General features: G+C 49.5%; 1 protein-coding gene across 1 annotated transcript; it reads right to left on the bottom strand.

Annotated features, from left to right (window-relative positions):
• Positions 1-477: 477 nt before the first annotated feature.
• Positions 478-16,894, bottom strand: LOC115189782 (histone PARylation factor 1). Its single transcript, XM_029748301.1, has 8 exons — positions 16,783-16,894; positions 15,865-16,057; positions 12,753-12,981; positions 5,487-5,585; positions 4,128-4,281; positions 2,443-2,530; positions 1,352-1,524; positions 478-797 (listed from the first exon to the last, which is right to left on the bottom strand). Exons 1-8 carry the CDS (start codon positions 16,870-16,872, stop codon positions 663-665), a joined length of 1,161 nt encoding a protein of 386 aa, XP_029604161.1. The 5' UTR covers positions 16,873-16,894; the 3' UTR covers positions 478-662.
• Between the last annotated feature and the right edge of the window lie 2,644 nt (positions 16,895-19,538).

Raw genomic sequence — 19,538 nt, 5'->3', positions numbered from 1 at the left:
CAAGGAAATGCAATTGAGATTCTTCCCATTTATGATACCGACAACCAGACCCTCAGACTCATGACAAGACACAAGGACTATTGAGATGCACCCCTAGGAGACCAAGCTAGTCTATTGAGATGCACCCCTAGGAGACCAAGCTAGTCTATTGAGATGCACCCCTAGGAGACCAAGCTAGTCTATTGAGATGCACCCCTAGGAGACCAAGCTAGTCTATTGAGATGCACCCCTAGTAAGACAGACAACAGGACCTCATAACAGTCAGACAGGACCTAGTAACAGTCAGACAGGACCTAATAACAGACAGACAGGACCTAGTAACAGACAGACAGGACATAATAACAGACAGACAGGACCTAGTAACAGACAGACAGGACCTGATAACAGACAGACAGGACCTAATAACAGACAGACAGGACCTCATAACAATCAGACAGGACCTCATAACAGACAGACAGGACCTAGTAAAAGACAGACTCTTAGAAATATAATCCTTTATTCCACATATGCACAGAGAGACAGACGCCCCTGGTACCGTTCAACACCAGCAGCACCAAAACCACAACAAGACTAAATAAAAACACACGGTGGTCAGAGCTAACAACAATCCATCTCTCTTCTTCTCTCTCTCTCGCTCTCTTCTTCTTCTCCCGTGGTTTTCTTCAGGCTGAGGTGAGTTGGTCCAGGTTGTCGTGGGAGCGGCTGGAGAGGTGAGCCTCCAGGATCTCTGCGAACAAGCCCCTCTTCAGCAGGCTGTAGGCCATGGGCAGCAGCTGTCTGATCACCTTGTAGAAGTACTGGGGGACACAGGAAACAGAGGGTCAGACAGACACAATGGAAGACAGGAAACAGTCAGACAGACACACAATGGAAGACAGGAAACAGAGAGACAGACACACAATGGAAGACAGGAAACAGTCAGACAGACACACAATGGAAGACAGGAAACAGAGTCTGGAAGACAGGAAACAGAGAGACAGACAGACACACAATGGAAGACAGGAAACAGAGAGACAGACAGACAATGGAAGACAGGAAACAGAGAGACAGACAGACACACAATGGAAGACAGGAAACAGAGTCAGACAGACACACAATGGAAGACAGGAAACAGAGAGACAGACAGACACACAATGGAAGACAGGAAACAGAGAGACAGACACACAATGGAAGACAGGAAACAGAGTCTGGAAGACAGGAAACTGAGAGACAGACACACAATGGAAGACAGGAAACAGAGAGTCGTTGGTGGCTGAGATCTGCATCAGTGTGTCAACGTGACATTTTCCGTGGAGAACAGGTGTTGACGTGTGTGTGTGTGTAGTGTGTCTGTGTGTGTGCGTGTACGTACGTGCGATCCGTAGCAGAAGAGGTCGATGCCCAGCTCCAGCCCCATGCCATAGTCACACTCATCGTTAGCGAACTGGACGAAGGTGATGATCTCTTGGAGAGGGCCGAAAGCCTTCATCCTGTCTTCATCGGACCTGGCCTCTGCTATAGCCTTACACAGCTTCTTCAGACTGGCTACACACACACACACACACACACACACACACACACACACACACACACACACACACACACACACACACACACACACACACACTGTTTCTGACACCTGTTCCACATTCCATTCAACCTCTCCAGGGATAATAATTAGAGTGTTCTGGAGTATTCTACAGCGGTATGGAGTGTTCTGGAGTATTCTACAGCGGTATGGAGTGTTCTGGAGTATTCTACAGCGGTATGGAGGGTTCTGGAGTATTCTACAGCGGTATGGAGGGTTCTGGAGTATTCTACAGCGGTATGGAGGGTTCTGGAGTATTCTACAGCGGTATGGAGTGTTCTGGAGTATTCTACAGCGGTATGGAGTGTTCTGGAGTATTCTACAGCGGTATGGAGTGTTCTGGAGTATTCTACAGCGGTATGGAGGGTTCTGGAGTATTCTACAGCGGTATGGAGGGTTCTGGAGTATTCTACAGCGGTATGGAGGGTTCTGGAGTATTCTACAGCGGTATGGAGTGTTCTGGAGTATTCTACAGCGGTATGGAGGGTTCTGGAGTATTCTACAGCGGTATGGAGGGTTCTGGAGTATTCTACAGCGGTATGGAGGGTTCTGGAGTATTCTACAGCGGTATGGAGTGTTCTAGAGTATCCGAGTGGTTCTAGAGTATTCTACAGTGGTATGGAGTGGTTCTAGAGTATTCTACAGTGGTATGGAGTGGTTCTAGAGTATTCTACAGCGGTATGGAGTGTTCTGGAGTATTTGAGTGGTTCTACAGTGTTCTACTTGCAGTGTAGACCTTTGCATCGGGTTTATATTATAAACAAATTATGTTCTGGGCCACTGACTACGAGCTACCAAAAACATTGGCCCGAAACCAAACCTAGTTGGTTTCCAAACCTTGTTCTAGAGTGTTCTAGAGTGTTCTAGAGTCTTACCGTCTGTCTCTGGCAGCTCCCGGTAACCAACGTCATTCTGATCAACAGGCACCACCAGGCCCGCTCCATGGAACGACTTGGTCACAACCTGGACACGGACAGACTGTCACCTTCTAGTACAGTCTCAGTACTGGGGGGGTTTACCTTCTAGTACCGTCTCAGTACTGGGGGGGTTACCTTCTAGTACCGTCTCAGTACTGGGGGGGTTACCTTCTAGTACCGTCTCAGTACTGGGGGGGTTACCTTCTAGTACCGTCTCAGTACTGGGGGGGTTTACCTTCTAGTACCGTCTCAGTACTGGGGGGTTACCTTCTAGTACCGTCTCAGTACTGGGGGGGTTACCTTCTAGTACCGTCTCAGTACTGGGTTACCTTCTAGTACCGTCTCAGTACTGGGGGGGTTACCTTCTAGTACCATCTCAGTACTGGGGGGGGGTTACCTTCTAGTACCGTCTCAGTACTGGGGGGGTTACCTTCTAGTACCGGGGGGGTTACCTAGTACCGTCTCAGTACTGGGGGGGTTACCTTCTAGTACCGTCTCAGTACTGGGGGGGTTACCTTCTAGTACCGTCTCAGTACTGGGGGGATTACCTTCTAGTACCGTCTCAGTACTGGGGGGGTTACCTTCTAGTACCGGTCTCAGTACTGGGGGGGTTACCTTCTAGTACCGTCTCAGTACTGGGGGGGTTACCTTCTAGTACCGTCTCAGTACTGGGGGGGGTTACCTTCTAGTACCGTCTCAGTACTGGGGGGGTTACCTTCTAGTACCGTCTCAGTACTGGGGTTACCCTTCTAGTACCGTCTCAGTATCTGGGGGGTTACCTTCTAGTACCGTCTCAGTACTGGGGGGGTTACCTTCTAGTACCGTCTCAGTACTGGGGGGGTTACCTTCTAGTACCGTCTCAGTACTGGGGGGGGTTACCTTCTAGTACCGCCTCAGTACTGGGGGGGTTACCTTCTAGTACCGTCTCAGTACTGGGGGGGGTTACCTTCTAGTACCGTCTCAGTACTGGGGGGTTACCTTCTAGTACCGTCTCAGTACTGGGGGGGTTACCTTCTAGTACCGTCTCAGTACTGGGGGGGTTACCTTCTAGTACCGTCTCAGTACTGGGGGGGTTACCTTCTAGTACCGTCTCAGTACTGGGGGGGTTACCTTCTAGTACCGTCTCAGTACTGGGGGGGTTACCTTCTAGTACCGTCTCAGTACTGGGGTGGTTACCTTCTAGTACCGTCTCAGTACTGGGGGGGTTACCTTCTAGTACCGTCTCAGTACTGGGGGGGGGTTACCTTCTAGTACCGTCTCAGTACTGGGGGGGTTACCTTCTAGTACCGTCTCAGTACTGGGGGGGTTACCTTCTAGTACCGTCTCAGTACTGGGGGGGTTACCTTCTAGTACCGTCTCAGTACTGGGGGGGGTTACCTTCTAGTACCGTCTCAGTACTGGGGGGGTTACCTTCTAGTACCGTCTCAGTACTGGGGGGGTTACCTTCTAGTACCATCTCAGTACTGGGGGGGTTACCTTCTAGTACCGTCTCAGTACTGGGGGGGTTACCTTCTAGTACCGTCCTCAGTACTGGGGGGGTTACCTTCTAGTACCGTCTCAGTACTGGGGGGGTTACCTTCTAGTACCGTCTCAGTACTGGGGGGGTTACCTTCTAGTACCGTCTCAGTACTGGGGGGGTTTACCTTCTTGTCTCTCTGCTTCATGCCTTTGGTCTTCTGCTCCAGGGAGAAGCCCAGAGACTCCGCCCTCTCTCTTAACTCCTCCCCCAGGTTATCCAGAGCCCCGCCCTCTTCCTTACGCCCGCCCCTCTCCTTCCTCTTCCTACCCAGAAACACACTGAAGGAGAGAGAAGAGGAGGGAGAGAGAGGAGGAAGAGGGCAGAGATAGGAAGAGAGAGAAGGGGGACAGTGAGGGAGGAGAGAGCGAGGGAGGACACGGTGAGGGAGGAGAGAGCGAGGGAGGGTTCAGTGAGGGAGGAGAGAGCGAGGGAAGTAACGGTGAGGGAGGAGAAAGCGAGGGAGGGTTCAGTGAGGGAGGAGAGAGCGAGGGAAGTAACAGTGAGGGAGGAGAGAGCGAGGGAAGTAACGGTGAGGGAGGAGAGAGCGAGGGAGGGTTCAGTGAGGGAGGAGAGAGCGAGGGAAGTAACGGTGAGGGAGGAGAGAGCGAGGGAAGTAACGGTGAGGGAGGAGAGAGCGAGGGAGGGTTCAGTGAGGGAGGAGAGAGCGAGGGAAGTAACGGTGAGGGAGGAGAGAGCGAGGGAGGGTTCAGTGAGGGAGGAGAGAGCGAGGGAAGTAACGGTGAGGGAGGAGAGAGCGAGGGAGGGGAGGGTGAGGGAGGAGAGAGCGGTGAGGGAGGACGGAGCGAGGGAGGGGACGGTGAGGGAGGAGAGAGCGAGGGAGGGTTGAGTGAGGGAGGAGAGAGCGAGGGAAGTAACGGTGAGGGAGGAGAGAGCGAGGGAGGGGACGGTGAGGGAGGAGAGAGCGAGGGAGGGTTCAGTGAGGGAGGAGAGAGCGAGGGAAGTAACGGTGAGGGAGGAGAGAGCGAGGGAGGGGACGGTGAGGGAGGAGAGAGCGGTGAGGGAGGACAGAGCGAGGGAGGGGACGGTGAGGGAGGAGAGAGCGAGGGAGGGATCGGTGAGGGAAGAGAGAGAAGGGGGACAGTGAGGGAGGAGAGAGCGAGGGAGGGTTCAGTGAGGGCGGAGAGCGCGAGGGAGGGTTCGGTGAGGGAAGAGAGAGCGAGGGAGGGCTCGGTGAGGGAGGAGAGAGCGAGGGAAGAGAGCGAGGGAAGAGAGCGAGGGAAGAGAGCGAGGGAGATGACGTGAGGGTGGAGAGAGCGAGGGAAGAGAGCGAGGGAAGAGAGCGAGGGAAGAGAGCGAGGGAGATGACGTGAGGGTGGAGAGAGCGAAGGGACGGTGAGGGAGGAAAGAGGTAAAAAGGGAGAGAGAGAAAGGATGGTGAGAAAAAGGGAATAAATATTGATAAGTTAGTTTAGTTTAATTGGTCCATGTGTTCCTCCTGTGTTAGTTAATGAAGGACACTCACTGGACAGCAGCAAACATGTTGTCCCCCATCTGAGTGATGGTACAGCCCTTCCTGGCTTCATTCTCCCCTAGGAACACAGGCAGGGGGTCCGGACTATCTCTGAAAAAGAGAGGTGGAGATTAATACGGCCATGTTGCAACGGGACGCTGTTCCTCTCTGGAAAGTAGTAACCCCTACCTGTAGTAACCCCTACCTGTAGTAACCCCTACCTGTAGTAACCCCTACCTGTAGTAACCTCTACCTGTAGTAACCCCCTACCTGTAGTAACCCCTACCTGTAGTAACCCCTACCTGTAGTAACCTCTACCTGTAGTAACCTCTACCTGTAGTAACCTCTACCTGTAGTAACCCCTACCTGTAGTAACCCCTACCTGTAGTAACCCCTACCTGTAGTAATACCTACCTGTAGTAACCCCTACCTGTAGTAACCTCTACCTGTAGTAACCCCTACCTGTAGTAACCCCTACCTGTAGTAACCCCTACCTGTAGTAACCCCTACCTGTAGTAACCCCTACCTGTAGTAACCCCTACCTGTAGTAACCCCTACCTGTAGTAACCTGTAGTAACCCCTACCTGTAATAACCCCTACCTGTAGTAACCCCTACCTGTAGTAACCCCTACCTGTATTAACCCCTACCTGTAGTAACCTGTAGTAACCTGTAGTAAACCCTACCTGTAGTAACCTGTAGTAACCCCTACCTGTAATAACCCCTACCTGTATTAACCCCTACCTCTAGTAACCCCTACCTGTAGTAACCTGTAGTAAACCCTACCTGTAGTAACCTGTAGTAACCTGTAGTAAACCCTACCTGTAGTAACCTGTAGTAACCCCTACCTGTAATAACCCCTACCTGTATTAACCCCTACCTCTAGTAACCCCTACCTGTAGTAACCTGTAGTAAACCCTACCTGTAGTAACCCCTACCTGTAATAACCCCTACCTGTATTAACCCCTACCTCTAGTAACCCCTACCTGTAGTAACCTGTAGTAAACCCTACCTGTAGTAACCCCTACCTGTAATAACCCCTACCTGTATTAACCCCTACCTCTAGTAACCCCTACCTGTAGTAACCCCTACCTCTAGTAACCTGTAGTAACCTGTAGTAAACCCTACCTGTATTAACCCCTACCTGTAGTAACCTGTAGTAACCTGTAGTAAACCCTACCTGTAGTAACCTGTAGTAACCCCTACCTGTAGTAACCCCTACCTGTAGTAACCCCTACCTGTATTAACCCCTACCTGTAGTAACCTGTAGTAAACCCTACCTGTAGTAACCTGTAGTAACCCCTACCTGTAATAACCCCTACCTGTAGTAACCCCTACCTGTAGTAACCCCTACCTGTAGTAACCTGTAGTAACCCCTACCTGTAGTAACCCCTACCTGTAGTAACCTGTAGTAACCCCTACCTGTAGTAACCCCTACCTGTAATAACCCCTACCTGTAATAACCCCTACCTGTAGTAACCCCTACCTGTAGTAACCCCTACCTGTAGTAACCCCTACCTGTAGTAACCTGTAATAACCCCTACCTGTAGTAACCCCTACCTGTAGTAACCTGTAGTAACCCCTACCTGTAGTAACCCCTACCTGTAGTAACCCCTACCTGTAGTAACCCCTACCTGTAGTAACCTGTAGTAACCCCTACCTGTAGTAACCCCTACCTGTAGTAACCTGTAATAACCCCTACCTGTAGTAACCCCTACCTGTAGTAACCCCTACCTGTAGTAACCCCTACCTGTAGTAACCCCTACCTGTAGTAACCCCTACCTGTAGTAACCCCTACCTGTAGTAACTCCTACCTGTAGTAACCCCTACCTGTAGTAACCCCTACCTGTAGTAACTCCTACCTGTAGTAACCCCTACCTCTAGTAACCCCTACCTGTAATAACCTGTAGTAACCCCTACCTGTAGTAACCCCTACCTGTAGTAACCCCTACCTGTAGTAACCTGTAGTAATCCCCTACCTGTAGTAACCCCTACCTGTAGTAACCCCTACCTGTAGTAACCTGTAGTAACCCCTACCTGTAGTAACCCCTACCTGTAGTAACCTCTACCTGTAGTAACCCCTACCTGTAGTAACCCCTACATGTAGTAACCCCTACCTGTAGTAACCTGTAGTAACCTGTAGTAACCCCTACCTGTAGTAACCCCTACCTGTAGTAACCCCTACCTGTAGTAACCTGTAGTAACCCCAACCTGTTGTAACCCCTACCTGTAGTTACCCCTACCTGTAGTAACCCCTACCTGTAGTAACCCCTACCTGTAGTAACCTGTACTAACCCCTACCTGTAGTAACCCCTACCTGTAGTAACCCCTACCTGTAGTAACCTGTAGTAACCCCTACCTGTAGTAACCCCTACCTGTAGTAACCCCTACCTGTAGTAACCTGTAGTAACCCCTACCTGTAGTAACCCCTACCTGTAGTAACCTGTAGTAACCTGTAGTAACCCTACCTGTAGTAACCCCTACCTGTAGTAACCTGTAGTAACCCCTACCTGTAGTAACCTGTAGTAACCCCTACCTGTAGTAACCTGTAGTAACCCCTACCTGAGTAACCTGTAGTAACCCCTACCTGTAGTAACCCCTACCTGTAGTAACCCCTACCTGTAGTAACCTGTAGTAACCCCTACCTGTAGTAACCCCTACCTGTAGTAACCCCTACCTGTAGTAACCCCTACCTGTAGTAACCTGTAGTAACCCCTACCTGTAGTAAACCCTACCTGTAGTAACCCCTACCTGTAGTAACCTGTAGTACCCCTACCTGTAGTAACCTGTAGTAACCCCTACCTGTAGTAACCCCTACCTGTAGTAACCCCTACCTCTAGTAACCCCTACCTCTAGTAACCCCTACCTCTAGTAACCCCTACCTCTAGTAACCCCTACCTGTAATAACCTGTAGTAACCCCTACCTGTAGTAACCCCTACCTGTAGTAACCCCTACCTCTAGTAATCCCTACCTGTAGTAACCTGTAGTAATCCCCTACCTGTAGTAACCCCTACCTGTAGTAACCCCTACCTGTAGTAACCTGTAGTAACCCCTACCTGTAGTAACCCCTACCTGTAGTAACCTCTACCTGTAGTAACCCCTACCTGTAGTAACCCCTACATGTAGTAACCCCTACCTGTAGTAACCTGTAGTAACCTGTAGTAACCCCTACCTGTAGTAACCCCTACCTGTAGTAACCCCTACCTGTAGTAACCTGTAGTAACCCCAACCTGTTGTAACCCCTACCTGTAGTTACCCCTACCTGTAGTAACCCCTACCTGTAGTAACCCCTACCTGTAGTAACCTGTACTAACCCCTACCTGTAGTAACCCCTACCTGTAGTAACCCCTACCTGTAGTAACCTGTAGTAACCCCTACCTGTAGTAACCCCTACCTGTAGTAACCCCTACCTGTAGTAACCCCTACCTGTAGTAACCCCTACCTGTAGTAACCCCTACCTGTAGTAACCTGTAGTAACCCCTACCTGTAGTAACCTGTAGTAACCCCTACCTGTAGTAACCTGTAGTAACCCCTACCTGAGTAACCCCTACCTGTAGTAACCCCTACCTGTAGTAACCTGTAGTAACCCCTACCTGTAGTAACCTGTAGTAACCCCTACCTGTAGTAACCCCTACCTGTAGTAACCCCTACCTGTAGTAACCCCTACCTGTAGTAACCTGTAGTAACCCCTACCTGTAGTAAACCCTACCTGTAGTAACCCCCTACCTGTAGTAACCTGTAGTACCCCTACCTGTAGTAACCTGTAGTAACCCCTACCTCTAGTAACCCCTACCTCTAGTAACCCCTACCTCTAGTAACCCCTACCTCTAGTAACCCCTACCTCTAGTAACCCCTACCTCTAGTAACCCCTACCTCTAGTAACCCCTACCTCTAGTAACCCCTACCTCTAGTAACCTGTAGTAACCCCTACCTGTAGTAACCCCTACCTGTAGTAACCCCTGCCTGTAGTAACCTGTAGTAACCCCTACCTGTAGTAACCCCCTACCTGTAGTAACCCCTACCTCTAGTAACCCCTACCTCTAGTAACCCCTACCTGTAGTAACCCCTACCTGTAGTAACCCCTACCTCTAGTAACCCCTACCTCTAGTAACCCCTACCTCTAGTAACCCCCACCTGTAGTAACCTGTAGTAACCCCTACCTGTAGTAACCCCTACCTGTAGTAACCCCTACCTGTAGTAACCCCTACCTGTAGTAACCCCTACCTGTAGTAACCTTGTAGTAACCCCTACCTGTAGTAACCCCTACCTGTAGTAACCTGTAGTAACCCCTACCTGTAGTAACCCCTACCTGTAGTAAGCCCTACCTGTAGTAACCTGTAGTAACCCCTACCTGTAGTAACCCCTACCTGTAGTAACCCCTACCTGCAGTAACCCCTACCTCTAGTAACCCCTACCTGTAGTAACCTTGTAGTAACCCCTACCTGTAGTAACCCCTACCTGTAGTAACCTGTAGTAACCCCTACCTGTAGTAACCCCTACCTGTAGTAAGCCCTACCTGTAGTAACCTGTAGTAAACCCTACCTGTAGTAACCCCTACCTGTAGTAACCTGTAGTAACCCCTACCTGTAGTAACCCCTACCTGTAGTAACCCCTACCTGTAGTAACCCCTACCTGTGGTAACCTGTAGTAACCCCTACCTGTAGTAACCTGTAGTAACCCCTACCTGTAGTAACCCCTACCTGTAGTTACCCCCTACCTGTAGTAACCTGTAGTAACCCCTACCTGTAGAAACCTGTAGTAACCCCTACCTGTAGTAACCCCGACCTGTAGTAACCCCGACCTGTAGTAACCCCTACCTGTAGTAACCCCTACCTGTAGTAACCCCTACCTGTAGTAAGCTGTAGTAACCCTACCTGTAGTAACCCCTACCTGTAGTAACCCCTACCTCTAGTAACCCCTACCTCTAGTAACCCCTACCTGTAGTAACCCCTACCTCTAGTAACCCCTACCTCTAGTAACCCCTACCTGTAGTAACCTGTAGTAACCCCTACCTGTAGTAACCCCTACCTGTAGTAACCCCTACCTGTAGTAACCCCTACCTCTAGTAACCCCTACCTGTAGTAACCCCTACCTGTAGTAACCTTGTAGTAACCCCTACCTGTAGTAACCCCTACCTGTAGTAACCTGTAGTAACCCCTACATGTAGTAACCCCTACCTGTAGTAAGCCCTACCTGTAGTAACCTGTAGTAATCCCTACCTGTAGTAACCCCTACCTGTAGTAACCCCTACCTGCAGTAACCCCTACCTCTAGTAACCCCTACCTGTAGTAACCTTGTAGTAACCCCTACCTGTAGTAACCCCTACCTGTAGTAACCTGTAGTAACCCCTACCTGTAGTAACCCCTACCTGTAGTAAGCCCTACCTGTAGTAACCTGTAGTAAACCCTACCTGTAGTAACCCCTACCTGTAGTAACCTGTAGTAACCCCTACCTGTAGTAACCCCTACCTGTAGTAACCCCTACCTGTAGTAACCCCTACCTGTAGTAACCTGTAGTAACCCCTACCTGTAGTAACCTGTAGTAACCCCTACCTGTAGTAACCCCTACCTGTAGTAACCCCTACCTGTAGTAACCTGTAGTAACCCCTACCTGTAGAAACCTGTAGTAACCCCTACCTGTAGTAACCCCGACCTGTAGTAACCCCGACCTGTAGTAACCCCTACCTGTAGTAACCCCTACCTGTAGTAAGCTGTAGTAACCCTACCTGTAGTAACCCCTACCTGTAGTAACCCCTACCTGTAGTAACCCCTACCTGTAGTAACCTGTAGTAACCCCTACCTGTAGTAACCCCTACCTGTAGTAACCTGTAGTAACCCCTACCTGTAATAACCCCTACCTGTAGTAACCCCTACCTGTAGTAACCTGTAGTAACCCCTACATGTAGTAACCCCTACCTGTAGTAACCTGTTGTAACCCCTACCTGTAGTAACCCCTACCTGTAGTAACCTGTAGTAACCCCTACATGTAGTAACCCTTACCTGTAGTAACCTGTTGTAACCCCTACCTGTAGTAACCTGTAGTAACCTGTAGTAACCCCTACCTGTAGTAACTCCTACCTGTAGTAACCCCTACCTGTAGTAACCTGTAGTAACCCCTACCTGTAGTAACCTGTAGTAACCCCTACCTGTAGTAACCCCTACCTGTAGTAACCTGTAGTAACCCCTACCTGTAGTAACCCCTACCTGTAGTAACCCCTACCTGTAGTAACCTGTAGTAACCCCTACCTGTAGTAACCTGTAGTAACCCCTACCTGTAGTAACCCCTACCTGTAGTAACCCCTACCTGTAGTAACCTGTAGTAACCCCTACCTGTAGTAACCCCTACCTGTAGTATCCCCTACCTGTAGTAACCTGTAGTAACCCCTACCTGTAGTAACCTGTAGTAACCCCTACCTGTAGTAACCCCTACCTGTAGTAACCCTACCTGTAGTAACCTGTAGTAACCTGTAGTAAACCCTACCTGTAGTAACCCCTACCTGTAGTAACCCCTACCTGTAGTAACTCCTACCTGTAGTAACCTGTAGTAACCACTACCTGTAGTAACCCCTACCTGTAGTAACCTGTAGTAACCTGTAGTAACCCCTACCTGTAGTAACCCCTACCTGTAGTAACTCCTACCTGTAGTAACCTGTAGTAACCCCTACCTGTAGTAACCCCTACCTGTAGTAACCCCTACCTGTAGTAACCCCTACCTGTAGTAACCCCTACCTGTAGTAACCTGTAGTAACCCCTACCTGTAGTAACCCCTACCTGTAGTAACCCCTACCTGTAGTAACCCCTACCTGTAGTAACCTGTAGTAACCCCTACCTGTAGTAACCCCTACCTGTAGTAACCTGTAGTAACCCCTACCTGTAGTAACCCCAACCTGTAGTAACCCCTACCTGTAGTAATCCCTACCTGTAGTAACCTGTAGTAACCCCAACCTGTAGTAACCCCTACCTGTAGTAACCCCTACCTGTAGTAACCCCTAGCTGTAGTAACCCCCTACCTGTAGTAACCCCCTACCTGTAGTAACCCCCTACCTGTAGTAACCCCCTACCTGTAGTAACCCCTACCTGTAGTAACCCCTACCTGTAGTAACCCCTACCTGTAGTAACCCCTACCTGTAGTAACCCCTACCTGTAGTAACTCCCTACCTGTAGTAACCCCTACCTGTAGTACCCCCTACCTGTAGTAACCCCTACCTGTAGTAAACCCTACCTGTAGTAACTCCTACCTGTAGTAACCTGTAGTAACCCCTACCTGTAGTAACCCCTACCTGTAGTAACCCAGGTGTAGCAGGTCGGCTGCGTTCCCTTGTAGTACGGTCTGGTACTCTGGAGGGTCGTAGAAGTACCTCCAGTGAAGGTGGTAGTTGGGCTGAGGGTCGGCTGAGCCACGGTGAGGGTCGGCTGAGCCACGGTGAGGGTCGGCTGAGCCACGGTGGGCCTCCACAAGGATGTCGAACGGGCCAACCAACCTCAAACCCAGAGTTTCCTTCAGCGCGTCTAGAGAGGGGATGGGGAGAGAGAATTATATGTAGATATGATCCTTGTATACACAGTGTACAGATAGGACTGACTGGAGTGATGCTGGCTGTGGGTTAGTGTTGTAGACAGATAGGACTGACTGGAGTGATGCTGGCTGTGGGTTAGTGTTGTAGACAGAGACGACTGACTGGAGTGATGCTGGCTGTGGGTTAGTGTTATAGACAGATAGGACTGACTGGAGTGATGCTGGCTGTGGGTTAGTGTTGTAGACAGATAGGACTGACTGGAGTGATGCTGGCTGTGGGTTAGTGTTGTAGACAGAGACGACTGACTGGAGTGATGCTGGCTGTGGGTTAGTGTTATAGACAGGCAGGACTGACTGGAGTGATGCTGGCTGTGGGTTAGTGTTATAGACAGGCAGGACTGACTGGAGTGATGCTGGCTGTGGGTTAGTGTTATAGACAGGCAGGACTGACTGGAGTGATGCTGGCTGTGGGTTAGTGTTATAGACAGACAGGACTGACTGGAGTGATGCTGGCTGTGGGTTAGTGTTAGACAGGCAGGACTGACTGGAGTGATGCTGGCTGTGGGTTAGTGTTATAGACAGGCAGGACTGACTGGAGTGATGCTGGCTGTGGGTTAGTGTTATAGACAGGCAGGACTGACTGGAGTGATGCTGGCTGTGGGTTAGTGAGTGTTATAGACAGGCAGGACTGACTGGAGTGATGCTGGCTGTGGGTTAGTGTTATAGACAGGCAGGACTGACTGGAGTGATGCTGGCTGTGGGTTAGTGTTATAGACAGATAGGACTGACTGGAGTGATGCTGGCTGTGGGTTAGTGTTATAGACAGATAGGACTGACTGGAGTGATGCTGGCTGTGGGTTAGTGTTATAGACAGATAGGACTGACTGGAGTGATGCTGGCTGTGGGTTAGTGAGTGTTGTAGACAGATAGGACTGACTGGAGTGATGCTGGCTGTGGGTTAGTGTTACAGACATAGGACTGACTGGAGTGATGCTGGCTGTGGGTTAGTGTTATAGACAGACAGGACTGACTGGAGTGATGCTGGCTGTGGGTTAGTGTTAGACAGGCAGGACTGACTGGAGTGATGCTGGCTGTGGGTTAGTGTTATAGACAGGCAGGACTGACTGGAGTGATGCTGGCTGTGGGTTAGTGTTATAGACAGGCAGGACTGACTGGAGTGATGCTGGCTGTGGGTTAGTGAGTGTTATAGACAGGCAGGACTGACTGGAGTGATGCTGGCTGTGGGTTAGTGTTATAGACAGATAGGACTGACTGGCGTGATGCTGGCTGTGGGTTAGTGTTATAGACAGATAGGACTGACTGGAGTGATGCTGGCTGTGGGTTAGTGAGTGTTGTAGACAGATAGGACTGACTGGAGTGATGCTGGCTGTGGGTTAGTGTTACAGACATAGGACTGACTGGAGTGATGCTGGCTGTGGGTTAGTGAGTGTTGTAGACAGATAGGACTGACTGGAGTGATGCTGGCTGTGGGTTAGTGTTCTAGACAGGCAAGACTGACTGGAGTGATGCTGGCTGTGGGTTAGTGAGTGTTGTAGACAGATAGGACTGACTGGAGTGATGCTGGCTGTGGGTTAGTGTTCTAGACAGGCAGGACTGACTGGAGTGATGCTGGCTGTGGGTTAGTGTTATAGACAGATAGGACTGACTGGAGTGATGCTGGTTGTGGGTTAGTGTTGTAGACAGATAGGACTGACTGGAGTGATGCTGGCTGTGGGTTAGTGTTATAGACAGATAGGACTGACTGGAGTGATGCTGGCTGTGGGTTAGCGTTATAGACAGATAGCTGGTTGGGGCTGGTTGTGGGTTAGTGTTATAGACAGATAGGACTGACTGGAGTGATGCTGGCTGTGGGTTAGTGAGTGTTGTAGACAGATAGGACTGACTGGAGTGATGCTGGCTGTGGGTTAGTGTTCTAGACAGGCAAGACTGACTGGAGTGATGCTGGCTGTGGGTTAGTGAGTGTTGTAGACAGATAGGACTGACTGGAGTGATGCTGGCTGTGGGTTAGTGTTCTAGACAGGCAGGACTGACTGGAGTGATGCTGGCTGTGGGTTAGTGTTATAGACAGATAGGACTGACTGGAGTGATGCTGGTTGTGGGTTAGTGTTGTAGACAGATAGGACTGACTGGAGTGATGCTGGCTGTGGGTTAGTGTTATAGACAGATAGGACTGACTGGAGTGATGCTGGCTGTGGGTTAGCGTTATAGACAGATAGCTGGTTGGGGCTGGTTGTGGGTTAGTGTTATAGACAGATAGGACTGACTGGAGTGATGCTGGCTGTGGGTTAGTGAGTGTTGTAGACAGATAGGACTGACTGGAGTGATGCTGGCTGTGGGTTAGTGAGTGTTCTAGACAGATAGGACTGACTGGAGTGATGCTGGTTATGGGTTAGTGTTGTAGACAGATAGGACTGACTGGAGTGATGCTGGTTATGGGTTAGTGAGTGTTGTAGACAGATAGGACTGACTGGAGTGATGCTGGCTGTGGGTTAGTGAGTGTTGTAGACAGATAGGACTGACTGGAGTGATGCTGGCTGTGGGTTAGTGTTATAGACAGATAGGACTGACTGGAGTGATGCTGGTTGTGGGTTAGTGTTATAGACAGATAGGACTGACTGGAGTGATGCTGGCTGTGGGTTAGTGTTATAGACAGATAGCTGGTTGGGGCTGGTTGTGGGTTAGTGTTGTAGACAGATAGGACTGACTGGAGTGATGCTGGTTGTGGGTTAGTGTTGTAGACAGATAGGACTGACTGGAGTGATGCTGGCTGTGGGTTAGTGTTGTAGACAGATAGGACTGACTGGAGTGATGCTGGTTGTCAGGGCTGGTTGTGGGTGAGTGAGTGGGTAACCTACCCCGAGGGTTGTCGGGGCTGAGCGAAGAGCAGAAGTCCCAGAAGAGATAAAAGTCTTCGGGCATCTTCAGTTTATAGAGTCTCTCCACCTCCTCCCTCAGTCTGGCAGGAACCTCAGCAGTCGTCCTCGGTCCTTCTGTCGGCCCCTCTGGCCGGGCTTTCTTCCTCAACTCCCCGTCGGCACAATCCGACTCCTAAAGAACAACAACAACGTCGGTGAAATTCAATTCACTCGCTGGTGTAAACAGTTAACGTTACAGCCGGGTTTCAGTCGAGTTTAAAGATGCGGGTTTGATAACTGGGTGTATTCTACATGTCAGAGACATGTTTGTTCTACATAGCCTATTTCTATATCTTTATGTTACAAAACGTTGAGTCCTGTTGAAACGCGCCCCTGGATTTACAATGAAGAAACGCTATAGTTTTCCCGTTGCAAATCGTTTTGCCTACGGTGTGTCCTAATGAACGTTACTCTGAACAACTCGCTCTGCAACAAAAACAAACAAACACAAACGATGGTATACTGTCAATGGACGATAACTTGGTTATACTAAATATAAATGACGATATCTTGGGAGAACAGTGATATAAACTGAAGCAGGACCAATAAGCTAAACCATGTAGATGCCATAGTGGCCCATCCGTGCTTTGTAACGTTAAAAAGAAGGACAAATATTCCCTCTGTTGCATGGCTGAAAACCCATCCTATTGTAATGAAACAGCAGGGAGCAGGTCTCGAACCCTCGACCTTCAAGCCCGAAGTCCTGCGCGCTATCGACTGTGCCGCAAAAGCATGCTCGAGCGGCAGAGTCGATTTCCGCGCTTATAAACCCAGGGTCGGTACACTATCATTGCTCCGACAATAAAACAAATATATATCGCTTGTAAACATGCTGTCTTTATGATACTGTGACAATACCTGGGGAGTAGATTTAGTTTTTCGTTTTCCGCGCCCTGTCATGTTGTTTTTTTCTCCTCCTCTCCCGTTCGACAGCAAACAAGCACACATCCGTGTAGCTAACGACAAAAACACATTAGGCGACTTCTGGCGTTGGGGGAGTAAATGTACAGCGCCGCCTAGAGGAGAGGAGGGCGCATTGCGTCCCTGAGATTCATAGCAGAGACAAGTGGTGGGATAAATACCCCGAACGGCATACTTGAGTAAAACGGTTTTTTTTTTAAATACCTTCATAGAAATTGACTCATGTAAAAGTGAAAATCACACGGTAAAATACTATTTGATTAAAAGTCTAAAAGTAATTGGTTTTAAAATATACTTAAGTATCAAAAGTAAAAGTATGAATAATTAAAAATGTCTTATATTAATAAGCAAACCAGATTGCACAATTTTTTTAAATATTTTTTTAAATGTACGGATAGCCAGGGTTACATGCCAATACTCAGATATAATTTACAAAGGAAGCATTTGTGTTCAGTGAGTCCTCCAGATCAGAGGCAGTAGGGATGACCAGGGATGTTCTCTGTTTAGTGAGTCCTCCAGATCAGAGGCAGTAGGGATGACCAGAGATGTTCTCTGTTTAGTGAGTCCACCAGATCAGAGGCAGTAGAGATGACCAGGGATGTTCTCTGTTTAGTGAGTCCTCCAGATCAGAGGCAGTAGGGATGACCAGGGATGTTCTCTGTTTAGTGAGTCCTCCAGATCAGAGGCAGTAGAGATGACCAGGGATGTTCTCTGTTTAGTGAGTCCTCCAGATCAGAGGCAGTAGAGATGACCAGGGATGTTCTCTGTTTAGTGAGTCCTCCAGATCAGAGGCAGTAGGGATGACCAGGGATGTTCTCTGTTTAGTGAGTCCTCCAGATCAGAGGCAGTAGGGATGACCAGGGATGTTCTCTGTTTAGTGTGTCCTCCAGATCAGAGGAGGGGAGGACCGGGGATGTTCTCTGTTTAGTGAGTCCTCCAGATCAGAGGCAGTAGAGATGACCAGGGATGTTCTCTGTTTAGTGAGTCCTCCAGATCAGAGGCAGTAGAGATGACCAGAGATGTTCTCTGTTTAGTGAGTCCTCCAGATCAGAGGCAGTAGAGATGACCAGGGATGTTCTCTGTTTAGTGAGTCTGCCAGATCAGAGGCAGTAGGGATGACCAGGGATGGATGTTCTCTGTTTAGTGAGTCTGCCAGATCAGAGGCAGTAGGGATGACCAGGGATGCTCTCTGTTTAGTGAGTTCTCCAGATCAGAGGCAGTAGAGATGACCAGGGATGTTCTCTGTTTAGTGAGTCCTCCAGATCAGAGGCAGTAGGGATGACCAGGGATGTTCTCTGTTTAGTGAGTCCTCCAGATCAGAGGCAGTAGAGATGACCAGAGATGTTCTCTGTTTAGTGAGTCCTCCAGATCAGAGGCAGTAGGGATGACCAGGGATGTTCTCTGTTTAGTGAGTCCTTCAGATCAGAGGCAGTAGGGATGACCAGAGATGTTCTCTGTTTAGTGAGTCCTCCAGATCAGAGGCAGTAGGGATGACCAGGGATGTTCTCTGTTTAGTGAGTCCTGCAGATCAGAGGCAGTAGGGATGACCAGAGATGTTCTCTGTTTAGTGAGTCCTGCAGATCAGAGGCAGTAGGGATGACCAGAGATGTTCTCTGTTTAGTGAGTCCTCCAGATCAGAGGCAGTAGGGATGACCAGGGATGTTCTCTGTTTAGTGAGTCCTCCAGATCAGAGGCAGTAGGGATGACCAGGGATGTTCTCTGTTTAGTGAGTCCTCCAGATCAGAGGCAGTAGGGATGACCAGGGATGTTCTCTGTTTAGTGTGTCCTCCAGATCAGAGGAGGGGAGGACCGGGGATGTTCTCTGTTTAGTGAGTCCTCCAGATCAGAGGCAGTAGAGATGACCAGGGATGTTCTCTGTTTAGTGAGTCCTCCAGATCAGAGGCAGTAGAGATGACCAGAGATGTTCTCTGTTTAGTGAGTCCTCCAGATCAGAGGCAGTAGAGATGACCAGGGATGTTCTCTGTTTAGTGAGTCTGCCAGATCAGAGGCAGTAGGGATGACCAGGGATGGATGTTCTCTGTTTAGTGAGTCTGCCAGATCAGAGGCAGTAGGGATGACCAGGGATGCTCTCTGTTTAGTGAGTTCTCCAGATCAGAGGCAGTAGAGATGACCAGGGATGTTCTCTGTTTAGTGAGTCCTCCAGATCAGAGGCAGTAGGGATGACCAGGGATGTTCTCTGTTTAGTGAGTCCTCCAGATCAGAGACAGTAGAGATGACCAGAGATGTTCTCTGTTTAGTGAGTCCTCCAGATCAGAGGCAGTAGGGATGACCAGGGATGTTCTCTGTTTAGTGAGTCCTTCAGATCAGAGGCAGTAGGGATGACCAGAGATGTTCTCTGTTTAGTGAGTCCTCCAGATCAGAGGCAGTAGGGATGACCAGGGATGTTCTCTGTTTAGTGAGTCCTGCAGATCAGAGGCAGTAGGGATGACCAGAGATGTTCTCTGTTTAGTGAGTCCTCCAGATCAGAGGCAGTAGGGATGACCAGGGATGTTCTCTGTTTAGTGAGTCCTCCAGATCAGAGGCAGTAGGGATGACCAGGGATGTTCTCTGTTTAGTGAGTCCTCCAGATCAGAGGCAGTAGGGATGACCAGGGATATTCTCTGTTTAGTGAGTCCTCCAGCTCAGAGGCAGTAGGGATGACCAGGGATGTTCTCTGTTTAGTGAGTCCTCCA

Source organism: Salmo trutta, unplaced genomic scaffold (genome assembly GCF_901001165.1).
Source record: "Salmo trutta unplaced genomic scaffold, fSalTru1.1, whole genome shotgun sequence".
Classification (NCBI taxonomy): Eukaryota; Metazoa; Chordata; class Actinopteri; order Salmoniformes; family Salmonidae; genus Salmo; species Salmo trutta.
The sequence above is the reverse complement of the archived record's forward strand: the minus strand, read 5'-3'. Positions and strand labels throughout refer to the sequence as shown.

What these genes read in the sequence shown, in the direction of transcription:
- LOC115189782 (XM_029748301.1), bottom strand. Translation starts at nt 16,872, where the DNA reads ATGTGTGCTTGTTTGCTGTCGAACGGGAGAGGAGGAGAAAAAAACAAC. An exon ending in TGAAGCAGAGAGACAAGAAG is followed by an intron (nt 2,531 to 4,127) that starts GTAAACCCCCCC and finishes GTCCGTGTCCAG; the next exon opens with GTTGTGACCAAGTCGTTCCA. An exon ending in TCTTCTGCTACGGATCGCAC is followed by an intron (nt 798 to 1,351) that starts GTACGTACACGC and finishes TGTGTCCCCCAG; the next exon opens with TACTTCTACAAGGTGATCAG.